Source organism: Heterocephalus glaber, unplaced genomic scaffold, assembly GCF_053883595.1.
Source record: "Heterocephalus glaber isolate CG9 unplaced genomic scaffold, H.glaber_assembly_v1.0 deba00001481, whole genome shotgun sequence".
In the NCBI taxonomy this organism is placed as follows: Eukaryota; Metazoa; Chordata; class Mammalia; order Rodentia; family Bathyergidae; genus Heterocephalus; species Heterocephalus glaber.
This window is the reverse complement of record NW_028258317.1, coordinates 16012635-16030203: the sequence shown is the minus strand read 5'-3', so window position 1 is coordinate 16030203 and position 17569 is coordinate 16012635. Positions and strand designations below refer to the sequence as shown.

The 17569-nt window shown below is 38.0% G+C and overlaps 1 protein-coding gene and 1 pseudogene across 5 annotated transcripts in view; one reads left to right on the top strand and one right to left on the bottom strand.

The window, feature by feature from the left end:
* The window catches only part of Iars1 (isoleucyl-tRNA synthetase 1), an 81855-nt gene that overhangs the window by 53212 nt on the left and 11074 nt on the right, over window positions 1–17569 (bottom strand). For 4 of the 5 annotated variants that reach the window (XM_004870087.4, XM_021248481.2, XM_004870085.4 and 1 more), the window contains exons 6-10: window positions 14781–14898; window positions 13438–13585; window positions 10462–10549; window positions 10168–10228; window positions 917–1012 (exon numbers count right to left, since the gene is read on the bottom strand). In XM_004870087.4, the coding sequence (XP_004870144.2) occupies window positions 917–1012; window positions 10168–10228; window positions 10462–10549; window positions 13438–13585; window positions 14781–14898 (511 nt within the window). The remainder of the gene's footprint in view (window positions 1–916; window positions 1013–10167; window positions 10229–10461; window positions 10550–13437; window positions 13586–14780; window positions 14899–17569) is intronic. The other variant, XM_004870086.4, reaches the window with a different exon arrangement.
* LOC106008181 (endophilin-B1 pseudogene) lies at window positions 2637–4097 on the top strand (annotated as a pseudogene).

The window sequence follows — 17569 nt, the reverse complement described above, 5'->3', positions numbered from 1 at the left end:
GAAGATAGCTAGCTTCCTGCTTCACAAACCAAAGTCATATGTCAAAGCCCTCTCAACTGACAAGAAGTCCAGAGGGGTCTGTAGGTTGACTTCAGCATCCTAGGAGCAATGACTATTACTGTGAGGGGCTCTCACCCTGCACAGTGTGAAGCACTGTACTAAACAGCCAGGTACACAAGTCAATTCAATCCACACAGCAATCCTGATGTAGGGATCACCACCACAGCTAGAGAAGGAAAATGAAGTCCAGACAGGTTAAGAAACTCACCCAGGAAATGTGTATTAGGGGCAAGGCCATGATTTAAGACGAGGATGGGTTTACTAGAAAGCATGTACCTTTAATCTCTATGTTAGTCTCTTTTTTATTTATAAATTATATCAAAAGAAATGCATCATCAGAAAAAGTATTCTGGGAAAAATGTAAAATTAATTTAACAACAACAACAAAAAAAAGTAAAATTAACCAGAGTGCAGTTTTCAGGTGAGAGATCAAATCCTCCTTTCAGATCTTGTAGTAGTCAGGAAGATAGAAGTGGTGGAAATAGTCTGCATTTTGATAGTCCAGGTGCCTGCATGTCTCTAGGTGCCTGTCAAATAACACAAAACTGCACACCCCCAAAGAGAGGTTTACTACATGTAAATCATGAATGGATGAATGAATACACAGCAGGCAACTTAGCCTTTTAGTATATTAAATACCCAGCAACAGACCACATTTTGACACGCTGTTTCCAGGTACTGACTCAGGGTAAATCAGAGGTAGGGATGCAAGTTTTATGCCAGTGAGCCAGAAAAGGGGCTGACTCTGTAGATAAATGAGAGCAAGAAGCTTGATGAGGCACGTGACTCTGCAGTCCAGGAAAAGTGGCCACTAATATTTACTTCTCATAAATAGGTTTCCAAGATTATTACTCACAGCTCCGAAGTAAGGAGCCTGGTGCACGATCCCTGTGCCTTCTTCCTCCTTCACATAGTTGTCGACAAGCACAGTGAAAGCACCATTCTCTTTATACTGGAAAAATAAGGCAAGCAGGCATTAGGGATAAAACACTACTGATCAACAAAGAAAGCCTGAAAAAACATTTATAGTGTAAAATTATTTTTAGAAATAGAAAAATGAGCCTTTTCTTTCCTTTTTTTGATAAGGTTGGCTAGGGGTTTATCAATTTTATTTATTCTTTAGAAAAACCAACTCTGATTCATTGATTTTCTGTATTGTTCTCTTAGTCTGCATTGCACTGATTTCTGCTCTGATCTTTATAATTTCCTCTCTTGTACGAGCTTTGGGTTTGTTATGCTCTTCTTTTTCTAGGAGCTTGAGGTTCTGCATTATGTTATTTATTTGAGTTCTCTCTATCTTCCTAATATGGGCATTAACTGCTATGAATTTCCCACGTAGAACTGCTTTCATTGTGTCCCATAGATTCCTGCATGTTGTACTGGCATTATCATGTACTTGTAGAAACTGTCTAATTTCTTCTTTAATTTCCTCTGTGACCTATTGGTTGTTCAGGAGGGTGTTATTTAATTTCCATGTGTTTGTGGGAGTTTTGCAGTTTCTTATGTCATTGATCTTGAATTTTATTGCACTATGGTCTGATAATATACAGGGGGTAACTTCGATTCTTTTACACTTACTTAGGCTCAAATCCATACAATTAAGAATGAAAAACATGAAGTCACAACAGACCCAGCAGAAATCCGGAGCATTATCAATACCTACTTCGAGAACCTGTACTATAATAAAATGGAAAACACAGAAGAAATGAACAGATTCCTAGATACATATGAATTGCCAAAGTTAAATGAAGAAGATATAGAAATTCTAAACACCCCAATTACAATGAGTGAAATTGAAAATGTATTAAAAAATTTACCAACAAAGAAAAGCCCAGGTCCTGATGGCTGCACTGCTGAATTTTACAAGACATTTAAAGAAAAACTATTGCCATTACTCTTTAAACTCATCGAGGAAATTGAAAGGGAAGCAAGGCTTCCAAATTCATTCCTGGAAGCAAGTATTACTTTGATTCCAAAACCAGGGAAAGACCCAACCCTGAAAGAGAACTACAGGCCAATCTCCCTAATGAATATTGATGCAAAAATCCTCAACTAGATACCAGCAAATAGAATACAAAGGGTCATCAAGAAGATCATACACCTTGACCAAGTTGGATTTATCCCAGGGATGCAGGGATGGTTCAACATTCATAAATCAATAAATGTAATACACTATATTAACAGAGTCAAGTACAAAAACCATATGATCATCTCAATAGATGCAGAAAAGGCATTTGAGAAAATCCAACACCCATTAATGATAAAAACCCTACAGAAAATTGGAATAGAAGGTCTTTATCTCAACCTGATTAAGGCTATCTATGAAAAACCAACAGCCAACATCATACTAAATGGTCAAAAACTGAAAACTTTCACACTAAAATCAGGAACAAGATGAGGATGTCCACTATCACCACTCCTGTTTCATATTGTTCTGGAAACATTAGCCATAGCAATTAGAAAAGAGAAAGAAATAAAAGGAATAAAGATAGGAAAGGAAGAAGTTAAACTCTCATTATTTGCTGATGATATGATACTTTACATAGAAGACCCAAAATACTCCGCCAAAAGACTTCTTGACTTAATTGACAGATTCAGTAGAGTAGCTGGATATAAGGTCAACACTCAAAAAACAACAGCATTGGCGCAGCCGCCTCCCTGCTACCTCAGCCAGCTGCAGCGCCCAGTGCCGCCCAGCATGAACATTAAGGACTTCAATGTGAAGAAGCTGGCGGCCGATGCGGGCACCTTTCTCAGCTGCACCATGCAGTTCACAGAAGAAAAGCTTGGCCAAGCAGAGAAGACAGAATTGAATGCTCACTTAGAGAACCTCCTTAGCAAAGCTGAATGCACCAAAATATGGACAGAAAAAATACTGAAACAAACTCAAGTATTATTACAGCCAAATCCAAATGCCAGAATAGAAGAATTTGTTTAGGAGAAACTGGATAGAAAAGCGCCAAGTCTTATAAACAAGCCAGAACTTTTGGGACAGTATATGATTTACACAGGGACCGAGTTTGGCCCAGGAACAGCTTATGGTAATGCCCTTATTAAGTGTGGAGAAACACAAAAACGAATTGGAACAGCTGACAGAGAACTGATTCAAACATCAGCCTTAAATTTTCTTACTCCTTTAAGAAACTTCATAGAAGGAGATTACAAAACAATTGCTAAAGAAAGGAAACTATTCCGGGATTTAGCTCAGTGGTTTCACCACCTGCTGCACAAGCGCAAGGACCTGAGTTCGATACCCAGTACCAAAAAAAAAAGTGCATAAGAAAGGAAACTATTACAAAATAAGAGACTGGATGTGGATGCTGCAAAAACCAGACTGAAAAAGGCAAAAGCTGCAGAAACTAGAAATTCATCTGAACAGGAATTAAGAATAACTCAAAGTGAGTTTGATCGTCAGGCTGAGATTACCAGACTTCTGCTAGAGGGAATCAGCAGTACACATGCTCATCATCTTCGCTGTCTGAATGACTTTGTAGAAGGCCAGATGACTTACTATACACAGTGTTACCAATACATGCTAGATCTCCCGAAACAACTGGGAAGCATATTTCACAGAACTAGAGAAAACAATCGAAAAGTTCATCTGGAACCAGAAGAGACCTAGAATAGCGAAAGCAATTCTAGGCAACAAGGTCATGGCAGGGAGTATCACAATCCCCAACTTGAAACTGTACTACAAAGCCACTGTGATAAAAACAGCATGGTACTGGCAAAGAAACAGACCTGAGGACCAGTGGAACAGATTAGAAGATGCAGAAACAACGCCAAACACACTCAGCTACCTCATCTTTGACAAAGGAGCCAACCATCCTCACTGGAGGAAAGATAGCCTCTTTAATAAATGGTGTTGGAAAAACTGGATTTCAACTTGACAAAGATTAAAACTAGACCCCTATCTTTCACCATGCACTAAACTAAAATCGAAGTGGATTAAAGATCTAAACATTAAAACAGAAACACTAAACTTGTTGGAAGATAATTTAGGGTAGAACTCTCGAAGTCACTGGCGTTGGAAAGGACTTTATGAACAAATCCTCAGTAGCATGGGAACTATCAGAAAGAATCAACAACTGGGATCTCATCTTATTAAAAAGCTTCTGCACTGCAAGAGAAACCACTAGCAGAGTGAAGAGACAACCTACAATGTGGGAAAAAATTTTTAGCAGCTGTAACTCAAAGGGCTACTATCTAGAATATATAAAGAGTTGAAAAAAATCAGACCCCCCCCAAATTCAAAGACCCAGTTCAAAAATGGGCATCTGAAATGAACAGACATTTGTCAGGCAAAGAAGTAAAAGCAACAAATAAAGATATGAAAAACTGTTCAACATTACTGGTCATTTGAGAGATGCAAATGAAAACAACGCCGAGATTCCACCTCACACCAGAAAGAATGGCTCTATCAAGAAATCAACCAGTAACAAATGCTGGCAGTGGTGTGGGGAGAAAGGAACCTTCTCCATTGCTGGTGTGAGTGCAGACTGGTGCAACCACTGTGGAAATAAATATGGAGATACCTCATACAACTAGGACTGGAAGTCCCATTTGACCCAGCTATTCCTTTATTGGGTATCTTCCCAAAAGAATTAAAAGAATCATACCACAGTGATATATGCACACCCATGTTTATAGTGGCACAGTTTGTAATAGCTGAAACTTGGAAACAGCCCAAGTGCCCATCCACTGGAAACTGGATAAAGATGTGGTTTTTTTATAAAATGGAGTACTATTCAGCCATAAAGAATGAGAAACTGGAGACATCTGTAGCTAAGTGGATGCACACTGAGGCCATACTCTTAAGTGAAATAAACAGGACACATATGTAAATACTGAATAGTTTTTCTGGTGTGAAAAACTAAAATTAAATAAGAATCAATGTATAATTGATATCATGAAATAGAAAATGTCTAAAGGAGTAGGGGAAGTGGGAGGGGTAGGGAAAAGGAAGGAAGGGGAAAAAATATGAGAAAAGGAAAAACATGGAAAACAAAGTCTTTGTAAATAGGGAAGAATGGAGGGGGTGAAGGGAGGGCAGAGGAATGGGAAAAATATGAGAACCAAGATTCATCATGTAAAGGTACAAGCTCCCAATGATGAATGTAACTGTATTGTACACCTAAAATGTACCAATAAACTAAATGGGGAAAAAAAACACCCCAGCCTCTTTATATACAAATAATAGACTCACTGAGAGAGAAATCAGGGAAACAATTCCTTTTATAACAGCATCCAAAAAAATGAAATAGCTAGGAATCAGTATAACAAAGAAAGCAAAAGACCTCTACATTGAACACTATAGCACTCTGAAAAAGGAGGTTGAGAAGGATATAAGAAAATGGAAAGACATCTCTTGTTCCTGAGTAGGAAGAACCAATATAGTGAAAATGGCCATACTTCCAAAACTACTATATAAGTTTAATGCAATGCCGATTGAAATTCCAACAATATATTTCACCAAACTAGAAAAAACAATCCAAAAATTCATTTGGAACCAGAAGAGACCTAGAATAGCAAAAGAAATTCTAGACCAACAGAGATATGGCTGGGGGCATCACTATTCCCAACTTGAAACTATACTACAAAGCTACTGTGATAAAAACAGCATGGTACTGGCAAAGAAACAGACCCAAGGATCAGTGGAATAGATTAGAAGATGCAAACAACTACAGATATACTCAGCCACCTCATCTTTGACAAAGGAGCCAACCACCTTCATTGGAGGAAAGATAGCCTATTTAATAAATGGTGTTGGAAAAACTGGATTTCAACTTGACAAAGATTAAAACTAGACCCATACCTATCACCATGCACTAAACTAAGATCAAAGTGGATAAAGATCTAAATATTAAGACAGAAACATTAAATTTGCTGGAAGATAAGTTAGGTAGAACTTTTGAAGACACTGGCATAGGAAAAGATTTTATGAATAAAACCTCAGTAGCAAAAAGAATCAATAGCTGGGATCTCATCTTATTAAAAAGCTTCTACACTACAAGAGAACCCACCAACAGAGCTAACAAACAACCTATAATGTGGGAAAAAATTTTCAGTAGCTGTACCTTAGACAAAGGACTACTATCTAGAATATATAAAGAACTGAAAAAAATTAGATCCCCCCCAAATTCAAAGACCCAATTCAAAAATGGGCATCCAAAATGAACAGACATTTCTCAGACAAAGAAGTAAAAGCAGCAAATAAATACATGAAAAAATGTTCAACATCACTGGTTATTGAAGAGATGCAGATGAAAACAACACTGAGATTCCACCTCACCCCAGAAAGAAGGACTGTTATAAAGAATTCATCCAATAACAAATGCTGGCGGGGGTGTGGGGAGAAAGGAACCCTTCTGCATTGTTGGTGGGAGTGCAGACTAGTGCAACCACTGTGGAAATCAATATGGAGATACCTCAAAGAACTAGGCTTAGAGGTCCCATTCGACCCAGCTATCCCCCTGCTGATTATTTTCCCAAAAGAAAAGAATCATACCACAGCGATACACATGCACCCATGTTTATAGCGGCACAGTTTGTAATAGCTAAAGCTTGGAAACAGCCCAAGTGCCCATCAACTGGAGAATGGATAAAGAAGATGTGGTTTTTTTATAAAATGGAGTCCTACTCAGCCATAAAGAATGAGAAATTAGAGACATTTACAGCTAAATGGATGCATATTGAGGCCATACTCTTAAGTGAAATAAATAGGACACACATGTGTAAAGAGTACACACATGTGTAAAATTACGGAGTAAAATGATTAAAATGAATAATTGATAATTTGAAATACAAAGAAAAGACTCAGAGGGGTAGGGGTTGCTGGAGGGGAAGGGTAGAGATCAGAGTTACAGGCTGGAATCTGCAAAGAATCCATTTATAGTGTTTAAAACTATAGGAAGAGATGTAGATAGAGACTAGGCTGGAGCTCATCAGTGGGTTTGTAAGGAAGAGTCACTGAGATCAAAGGAGAGAAGGGTATGTTTCCAGAAGAAGCACATACAACTATGTACAGTACACAGTACTCGATAGCGTGATAAATGACTGTTACTGTTTTAGGTACTTATAACATGCTGTGCTTTTCATCCTTTAGAGCATAATCCTACTTATATAAAAGAGTTTACTGTAAAACAGTGTGCTGCTAGCCAGTGGTTGCCTCATGTATCTCATGTTTAACTGCATATTTGGATAACATCAAGGGGCCTTCACAGATGATCAACATATACCTTTTCAGTTTGCACTTAGAAGTTGGCACTCTGTGTGGTACACTGCAATACACAAGGATGAAACTGCCTAATAATATATTTCTCAGATTATATTTCCATCATGTGTCATATGACTGTATTGAAATTTAAATTAAAAAAAAATTTGGCCTATATGGAGTTTACTAGCTAATTAGAATTTTTTTTCAGACCACTATTTGTTCAATAGTTTTGAAAATCTTTCTAAAACAAATCACATCCTCTGATATCTTAATGCTTGAGATTTTTAAAAAATTATATGGAAAAATGTTTAAGTACTTTTCAGTTTTGCTTTGGTTGAGTTCTACTATATTTGAATATTATTATAATTTTTTTCCCCTTGCATGGTTTTTCTTTGAATAATTTTAAATTTTGTATATGTGTGTGTTTGATAATAAAGTTACACATTTAAAATAATAAAGAAAAAAGAAAAAAAATAGAAAAATGACTCAGGTTGGAAAGAAACAAGCTGATACAATAAATCTTTTCCTTGCATTATGCGTCACCATGTATAAATGACATAATTACTAAAGATTTGCACATGAAAATTTCTAATTTCTTTTGGCCACCTAACTGGGCTTTCTTACTAGCTCTTCCAAGCCTACCCTGGCCCTAGCATAAATTTGGCATATAGTCTCATAAAATGTGGTCATTTAATGTGAATCATTCACTTCCTGGTTTATTTTCATCTACTGCAGGTACTTTCCTTTTCCCTTCAACCTAGCTGAAGCTATGCAGTCATAAAAGGTAAACATCTACAGGAACAAAAGGGAAACCAAAGAGTTGCAAATTCTATGACTTAGGGGAAAAGATGTCTAATTTTTCTTTGCATACCATCAGGTTAATGCACAGAATGCAAGAGGACCCATCCCCCTCACCTCTTCATAGTTCTTTGCACATATCCTTTGTTTCAGCCAAACTCGCCCTGTGCTGTCCTACTTCTCTGCATTGATACAAAGTACTTTCATATTTAACTTCTATAGTCCTATGAAAAAGGTCTTATTTTTTCAAGCTTTAGAAATATTCTGGCTCTTTTTAAATATCAGAAATGAGCAAATTCAGAATAAAGGTAAGTGACTTGCCAAATCACTGACAGCAATGGAGGCTGGATCTGAAGCAAGGTTTCCTGGCTCCAAATAATAACACTACTTCCAATTTATCATAGCACTCTGTTTCTTTAGAACTTACAATTAAACTTAAAAATGACTGTGAGTTTTCAACTACTATAACCTGAATCACCTTGAAGCATTTTGGAAGGTGTGAGATGATAAGTTTAAACCTGGAGTAGGAATACGGTTCTGAGTCAGATGCACACACAGTGACCCCCACGGGGTCTAAGAACAGATGAAGAAAGTTATTGCTGTGTCCTCGCTGCATCCTTGTGTCCCAGGACCAAACACACCCAGGCTCCGCCATCTACTCGGCCAGGTCAGCAGACACTACTGAGAGGCAAAGCGCTGCCCCTCTGGCAACACCTATATCACTGCTTCACTTAACATTTCAGAACTTGTGTATTTCAGGTGTACATCAGGTGATTATATCCCCACTTAAGGGACTTGAAGTATCTGCCTAAAATTTCACTAGAAGTCTAAGACATTTATTTTATGGGCAGGTATTGTTCAATCTAATTGAGTAGGTTTGGAGTGGATATTGCAGACAGACCTCTGACTTAAGCTGAAATTCCTAATACATCCATGTGTCCTTTTCTAAGGCCCAAGCTTTCCTTGGTTCTTAATAGGCCCTGTGATTTAGAAAGTAAACACCCACTGATGGGGGAAGAGGTTTTAGACAAGAAAATGTTAAGACTTACAAAAGAATGCTGTCAAGAAGCCAAAGAAGCATTTCAGAGAATACAACTTTCAGATGGCTTCTGTGTTCAGACTTGAAAGATGGTTTGTACCCAGAAAACACAACAAAAGGTGAAGGATATTTAAAACGGGAGAAAACTTTAAAAACACAGGGAGGGGCCAGGGATTTAGCTCAGTGGTTCTGCCGCCTGCTCCGCAAGCTTAAGGCCCTGAGTTTGATCCCCGGTACCAAAAAAACCCCAAAAATCAAAAAACGCAAAACACAGGGAGGCAGAAAAGAAAAGGGCCACTTTGGAAATGTGGTTAGGAATCAGGTCTGCTGGGAAGCAGGATAAAGACTACTCATAAATGCTGGCAGAAGACTAAAGGCTTGTGGGGAGAGACAGAATGAAGACAGAGTACACAGAAATGTTAGGTAGTAACACAGAAAGAGGATAAAGGCCTTTAAATGAGAGACAGAAACACTCAGTGGGAAAACACTCAGGGTGAAGAAAGTGAATAGAGATGACAGATATACTGGCTAGGCCCCAAACATCGGCATCAACCAACCTCACCCCATACTCAATGGGAACAACAGTAGGATCAGCAGATGTTTTGTCCTAGGCTGTGACAAAAATGGTATGTCCAACTCATTACAATTTCCAAATGGCACAGAAAACCAGGCCAAAGGGTGTTGCTCATTATCTTATTCCAAAACATTTATGAACTAATGAAGACTGCCGCCTGCCTCGCAAGCACAAGGTCCCGAGTTCAATCTCCAGTACCAAAAAAAAAAGAAGTAATGAAGAATTTCTTTGACTTTGTTTTGATGGTAGTGGGTTTCGCGACTATAGCTGTGTATTCTCCAGTGTCAGAAAATGAAAATCATATAAAACAGCTCTGTGATTCTCAACAACACAATTTAATTTTTTAAATATCAATGCACACTTTTGAATCTAGGCTACCATATGAATAACTTAAGACAATGAGAATTCCACTTAGAACTTTTTTCCAGGTATCAAAGAAATGCATGTGAAGAGCCCCTGCATAGCAGTACCTGGGCTTACCTTCAGAAAATAGTCGAACAAGGGCTTGTATTTCTTGCCTTTGAGATAAACACCAGGAAATCTGGAAAAAGGAGAAAGGAAAATCAACAATTGTGCTAAAAAATCAGAGAAATGAGGCTGCAGCCACATCAAGTCATCACGCCCTTGGTTTGCTGCTCCACCATGAATACAGGAATGTGTGATGTGCACATACTCAGGACTTAAAATTCAACTTGAATAATACAGCTTTAAGATAATGAATAAATCTTTTGAAAACTAAAGACATACACACAAATTAACTGTTTGAAAAATCACCTTTCAAGGATCTCATAGTCACTCTCCAACTTATACAGGGCTGATAATCTGGCTTCCATTAAAATGAGTAATTTTCCTCTGGCAACATCTGTGAGAACAAGGGAAAAAGTGGATCTCAGTGATATTCAGAATGGCTGACCAAGACATGCACGAGGCATACTTCTTGCTGAGGAGTTCCTGCATCACCTGGACGTAGTGTGCCTAGAGCTCACACAGGAGCATGGCAAAGCACACTACGTTGCTTCCCAGATGAGCACAAAACACAGACATCCAATACAGTTATGCAGCTGAGACACATTATCAACTACATCACACATTATCTATTTTAAGGAAATTAAGTCTTTATTTTTTTCCTCCCCAAGGTAATTCTGTCAGTGTTTAAAAATTTTAACACTGGGGCTGGGAGTACAGCTAAATTGTAGAGTGCTTGCCTATCATGCATGAGGTCCTGGGCTTAACCCCAGCACCACAAAACCAGCAACTAATACCATAATATTAATCAACTAAGTAGCTTACACCATAAAACTCTCTTTTGATCCCAGCCTCTCTAATATATTCTCATTTGGGTGTCTATTCATCCAGTTACTTTCCTGCACATATGTAACAAATTAATCTAAGTATGTGTAAGTTCTTTTTACTTTTAAAACAATTATGAAGTAATACTCTACAGTTTTGTATTTTGTATTCCCATAATATAATGTGAACATCTTTCCATATAGATATAGATCTTTAATATTTTTAAAATAGTTTATTGGACTCCATTTTATGGAGTTATAAATTGTTTCTAACAAATTGACTAATACACATTTAAACTGCTTTAAAATTTCATTATTATGTTCAGTGAGATAATGTATGAATCTGTGTACCCTCATTAAAAGCAATTCTGGAGGATCCTATCCTAGGAATGCCAAAGCTAGACCAAATTTATGAACAATCAAAAATTGATTTGAAAAAACTACCCTACAAAAATCTAGCCAATATAAACTCCAACCTATAAAGTATGAACATACTGCAATTTACCTGAGCCTATCTCATATATTCAGCTCAGACTAAGAAAAAAGGGGCCCAGGGTATAGCTCATGGGTCAAATCTTAGCCTTTGTGAGGCCCTGGGTTGATTCCCAGCAACACAAAAAATAAAGGAAAGGAAAGGAAGACAAGGGAAAAGGGAACCTACAGATTATTACAAAGGCTTTGACAATTCGCTGAAAAGTTGCTATAAATAATGCTGCTATTCCTCACCTCTGACCTCAAAGGAGACATGCACAGTTTGAAAAAATAACCATGGTATGTGGGCAGGGGAATGATGTATTTGAAATCTTGGTCACATGGTCCCTCCGGCTGCCAGGCTCACTACAAATGGCCACTGACCCAGGACACAGGAAAATTGCACCGATGGGATAACATGTGGCCCAGAGAAGCAGTTAGACACCTAGCCCAGGCTCCCTTGCAGACAACAGTTCTTCCCAACAGCCAACATGGAGACCAAATCTTGGTCTTACCAGCTGTCTGGGGAGACTCAAATAAAGAAATCCCCTTTCTTCTGACCCTCCATTGCTCTCTAGTTCCCTTCTCAAACTTTTCCTTGACAGCACAATCTAGTATGAGTCAAGCTGACTGTTCTTTTGCTTTACAAAAACTAATTTTAACCATTTGTAAGTGGCATTAAATATATCCACAATGTTGTATAATGCTATCTTTACCCAAAACATTGTCATTATCAGAAATTGAAACACTGTACCAATTAAATATATCTCTCCATTCCCTCCAAACATCCCCCCCATATCACCACTGTACTTTTTTCTCTGAATTGACTACTCTAGGTATCTCAGAGGAGTGGAATCCTATAGATTTGTCCTTCTGTGACTTGTTTATTTCACTTAGTATAGTGGTTCAACAAGTTGTAGTATGAATCACAAATTCTTTCCTTTTAAAAAAATTTTTATGGGCTGGGGATTTAGCTCAGTGGTTCCACCACCTGCCTCGCAAGTGCAAGGTCCCGAATTCGATCCCCGGTACCAAAAAAAAAAAAATTTTAGGACTATTTTTATTGTATGTTTGCAGTACATAATGACTAAATTCATTATGCACAGTTGGTATATGTACATAATTCTATGTTCAACTTTGTGAAGAAATGGTATACTGTTTTCTATAGCAGCAGTACCACAGCCTTCTTCTCTGGCAAAGAGTTTTTTCTCTTATTTCCTTTTCCATTCTCATAAACAATCCAGACCTCAAAGTATCTTTGTTCACAAAATACCAATCTTCTTTTTTCATATTAATCTGTATGGAAGGACCTAGTTGAGACTATGATAACTCTACCAGGAGATACCTGAGAAGCACAAAGTTCTTAAGTCCTGGTATCAATGCCAATAATGACATAAACAACTATCTCTGAATCTGAGATTCTTCATCTGTAATAAGAGCATGATGCATTAAAATACACTACAAACTGGAAATTATAATGAAATTTTACTTTTTTACATCTCGGTACTATTTTTTTTTTTTGGTACTGGGGATCAAACTCGGGTCCTTGGCTTGCGAGGCAGGCAGCAAAACCATTTAGCTAAATCCCTGGCACCTCATCTTAGTATTATTTTAATTTTTGTGTTACTTTTAAATTCTTTTCTAGGCTGGAGATTTAGCTCAGTGGTTCCAGTGTCTGCCTCGCAAGCACAAGGTCCAGAGTTCGATACCTGCTACCTTCCCCTCCAAAAAATCTTTTCTTTTAAAGTTACTTTTTTTTTTTTTTTTTTTTGGTACCGGGGATCAAACTCGGGTCCTTGCGCTTGTGCAGCAGGTAAAGTTACTTTTAAAATCATTTCTGATGAAAGAAATTTGTAGGGCTTATCTTACTGATTAAATAAAATTCTTGTGGAAGATTTTTTTACTCCAAAAAGATCTGTCAGCTTTTACAGTTTTCCCTCAAATAAAATTCTTATTCATTCTGATGACATGTAATCAGGGTCAGACTTACCTTTAACCTTTACATATACCATATCTGGATTAACACAGACAGCAAGGTTACTAGGTAGAGTCCAGGGAGTGGTTGTCCAAGCAACCAAAGATATATTTTCATCTTCTTCCAAAGGGAAAGTTACAAATACTGAAGGATCTTGAACATCCTAAAATAAAATGAGGTAGTGTTTCACAAATCCATAATAAACATGAAAAGAAAAAAGAACTGGGCTGGGGATTTAGCTCAGTGGTCCCACTGCCTGCCTCGCAAGAGCAAGGTCGAGTTTGATCCCCAGTACCAAAAAAAAAACCCAAAAAAACCCCCAACATTCATTGACAACTAAAATGCATACATTTTAGGATGAAATACTCTTTAAAAAATCATTTATATTTTGTCACATTTATAAAAAAAATAAAGCAAGAAATTCCACACCAAAATTTTTCAATACTTAAAGAAATGACTTAGAAGTCACAAATAGCTGAGCGTGATGGAGCACGTCTATAATTCCCCGGCACCTTGGGGACCTGAGGCAGGAAGATCATAAGTTTGTGGAGATCCTGAGAAACTTAGCAAAACCCTGTCTCAAAATAAAATGAAATAAAAAATGGCTGGGAATACAGTTTGGTGTGAAGGTGCTGGGTTCATTCTCCAGTATTGCATATATAGACATATGTGCGCACACACAGAATCCACAAATATAAAATGTTTTAAGACATCTGAGGAGGGGCCGGGGATTTAGCTCAGTGGTTTTGCTGCCTGCTGCGCAAGCGCAAGGACCTGAGTTCGATCCCCGGTACCAAAAAAAAAAAAAAAAAGACATCTGAGGCTTTTTATTTTTTATTTGGTACTGGGGATTTAACTCAGGACCTTGGGCTTGTAAGGCAGGCCTGGCTCCACTGAGCTAAATCCCCGGCCCTGAGGACTTTAAAAAGTAATATATCAAGAGGAACAAATAATGTTTGGAAAACAGTTATGTTTTCCCCTACAATATCAAAAGAATCGTACTGAAACACCATGTATTTGAAATTATAATAAGCCAATCACCATTTTAACTCACTAAATAGAAGACTGGCTCCAAGTCTAAAGCAATCTTAACCTGAAAATATCAAAGATTTAAAAATAAATAGCTCCAGGCTAGAGAAGATCACTCTCCAACACAAATCAACCAAAAACAGGTTTATAAATTGCAACTTAGTGAGACACTGTCTTAAAATAAAAAAGAGCAGGGGATGTAGCTCTTCATGTGACAGATGCCCCCAGGCTGACAATCCACCTGGGAATACATTACTGTGATCACAACCATTTACCCTCCATGGGCATATGTCAGTGCTGAGAGGGATATAATTCAGTATTTCACATACCTTGTAATTCTGATGTGCCTCAAAGTTGGAAAGCGGAGTGTTACAAGCAGTGGAGTAGGGCATGACTTTCACACCTCTATAAACAAGGCCTTTATCATAAAGTTGTTTGAACACCCACCTGGCAAGTTAACAGATGGGAGTTTTAATTACATAACAACAACAAAAATCTATTTCCCTTGATGGCAGACTTTTACATCATTTTCTGTTCAGAATTTCTGTCTACCAAAGAAGTGAAAAAAGATTTCTCATTTGAGGACTAGCTAGTAAATTCCTACAGATCAGTATGATGAGACATTATGCAGACACTAACAAAAATGCTACTATCTATTCACATGGAAAGATGTTCATAATATAATGTGAAAAAAAATATACGACAGACCATATTGCACAATGAAGTACCAATGATAGAAATCTGCATAAGTCAACATATACACTTACATTTTTTTCAGAGAGGTTGAAAAATACAGACTTTTTTTTTTTTTGGTACCAGGGATTGAACTCGGATCCTTGCGTTTACGCAGCAGGCTGCAAAACCATTGAGCTAAATCTCCGGCCCCAAAAATACAGACTTTAACGAACATGTTAATGAAGTTGGCACATGGAGCTTTTCTTTTAAATAGCTTCCTGATGTACTGTTTAAATTTCATTATAATGGGCAATTTAAAAACAGCAATTTAAAACTACAAACCACTGGGATTAGGATCAGATATCTCTCCCACAGTTAATCAAAAACTTACTGAGCATTTAAACTTTTTTTTCAGGGAGTTCCAACGAGTTTACTGGGCATAAGGGGAGGGGAGAGAAGTTTCACCTAGAAGATGGTACCAGGTCTCTTGGGGGAAAAGTCTGTCTCATGTTGGTAACACAGGACAAGATCAGTTAAAGCTCTTCAGGGGTTATTTTTGAGGTCGTGTGAAGAGCCTCTTAGATCCTCTGTTTTTTCCTTCCATCAGCTGTGCTGTGGGACTACATAACTCTGTAATCATAAAACTCCCCTAGCCCCAAGCGTGACTGAATGTGAGTAAATAGATAAAGATGCTTGTTAGTTCCCCAACACTAGATAAGATCTGTATCAGCCATAATTATTCAACTCTTTGTTCAAAAACTGATGTTTGGACACCGCTATCTATAGAACAATCTACAAAACATCTGCTGACCATCAGTACATCTCAGGCTAATTAATATGCAAATGTAAGACCACTAACCTTTGTTCCCTCTTCTGTAAATTTCGCCTGTTAACTTCCCTGCAACCCCCTATAAAAAGAGCCTGGGACTCTGGGCTGATGGCCTCTCTAAGCTACTTTGCTTTGGGAGTGGCGTCTCACCAGACTAAGGTCTGTTTCACTTTCCAACTTGTCTGGTGTGGGTGTGTTCCTTCCCGGGTGTTCTTCACGGTCTTACATTCTGGAGGCACTGCTGGGATCCCTGGGTGTGCTCCACTACAGTCAGCTCCTTGGAGCATTTGGTAAGGCCCTTGGTCTTACATTCTGGAGGCACCGCTGGGATCCCTGGGTGTGCTTCACTATAGTCAGCTCCTCGGAGCGTTTGGTAAGGACAGCGGTCTTACGGTGTCAGCTTGCTTGACCACTCTGATTTTCTTTTCTTTTTTTGTTTTTTGGTACCAGAGATCAAACTCAGGTCCTTGCACTTGTGAGGCAGGTGGCAGCACCACTGGGCTAAATCCCTGGCCCCATGACCACTCTGATTTTCCTTGGAAGCATAGGTAGCTAAATGTTCCTGGATACTGCAGACATCAATAATAGTCACCCTTCCTGCTTTAAAAACACAGTAAATTAGCAGAAACTTATTTAATTTTGCCTGTAGTTTTTTTATCCTTATATTCTAACTCCTGTATGTATGGCATAATGAACTAAACTCTCTCCCATTTGTTAAAATTACAATTTATAGGGCTGGGGATTTAGCTCAGTGGTTTCGCCCCCTGCTGCACAAGCGCAAGGACCCGAGTTCGATCCCTGATACCAAAATAAATAAATAAATAAATAAATAATAAAATTACAATTTATGAAGATGTATGTTTCTTCATGTTATCTATCCTTGAGCCCTTACTAAAGCTGAAAAAATGATATTGCAAAACAAATTTCCAAAGTTGAAATAAAAATCTCAAAATATTCTTTGATACAAGGATATTCACGATAGAGTAGAGGAAGAATACTAGAACTGATATATTAAGATCCAGTTTTAAGCCTAAGAGCCATACAATTAGCTGTGCAATCTCAGGCAAGTCACAACTACTTCCTTTGACCTCACAGAATACTAACCCAATGGGTAGGATTCTAGGAAAATTTATGTGGAAATGCTTTATATATTCCAAAGTACCAACTCAATCTAACATCAACACTACTAATTTTACCATTTTTAAAGGTATCTCCTATCATTTTTAAAATCACCATCTGTGTAGGTGTCTTATTTATATGCTAACATACTCCTTAGGGATAACAAATGTTCTAATGCCATGAGCCTTTAAAAACTATCTGCCTCCTGATCTAAGCACATTGTATTTTTTGAGACAGGGTCTCACTGTATAATCCAGGGTGCTTTGAACTCACTATGTAGCCAAACTTAAGTGGCGATCCTCCTGCCTCTGCCTCCCAAGCGCTGGGATTATAGGCATGCATCACCTCCTGGTGTAAGCGCATTTTATATAAACTAAGAAACAGGATTTAGAACTATATTGACTAACATGGTGGGTGCTAGCCACATGTAATTTTTAACTTAAATTAAAAACCTAAACATTTAGCTGGGTGCGGTGGCACATGCCTATAGTTCCA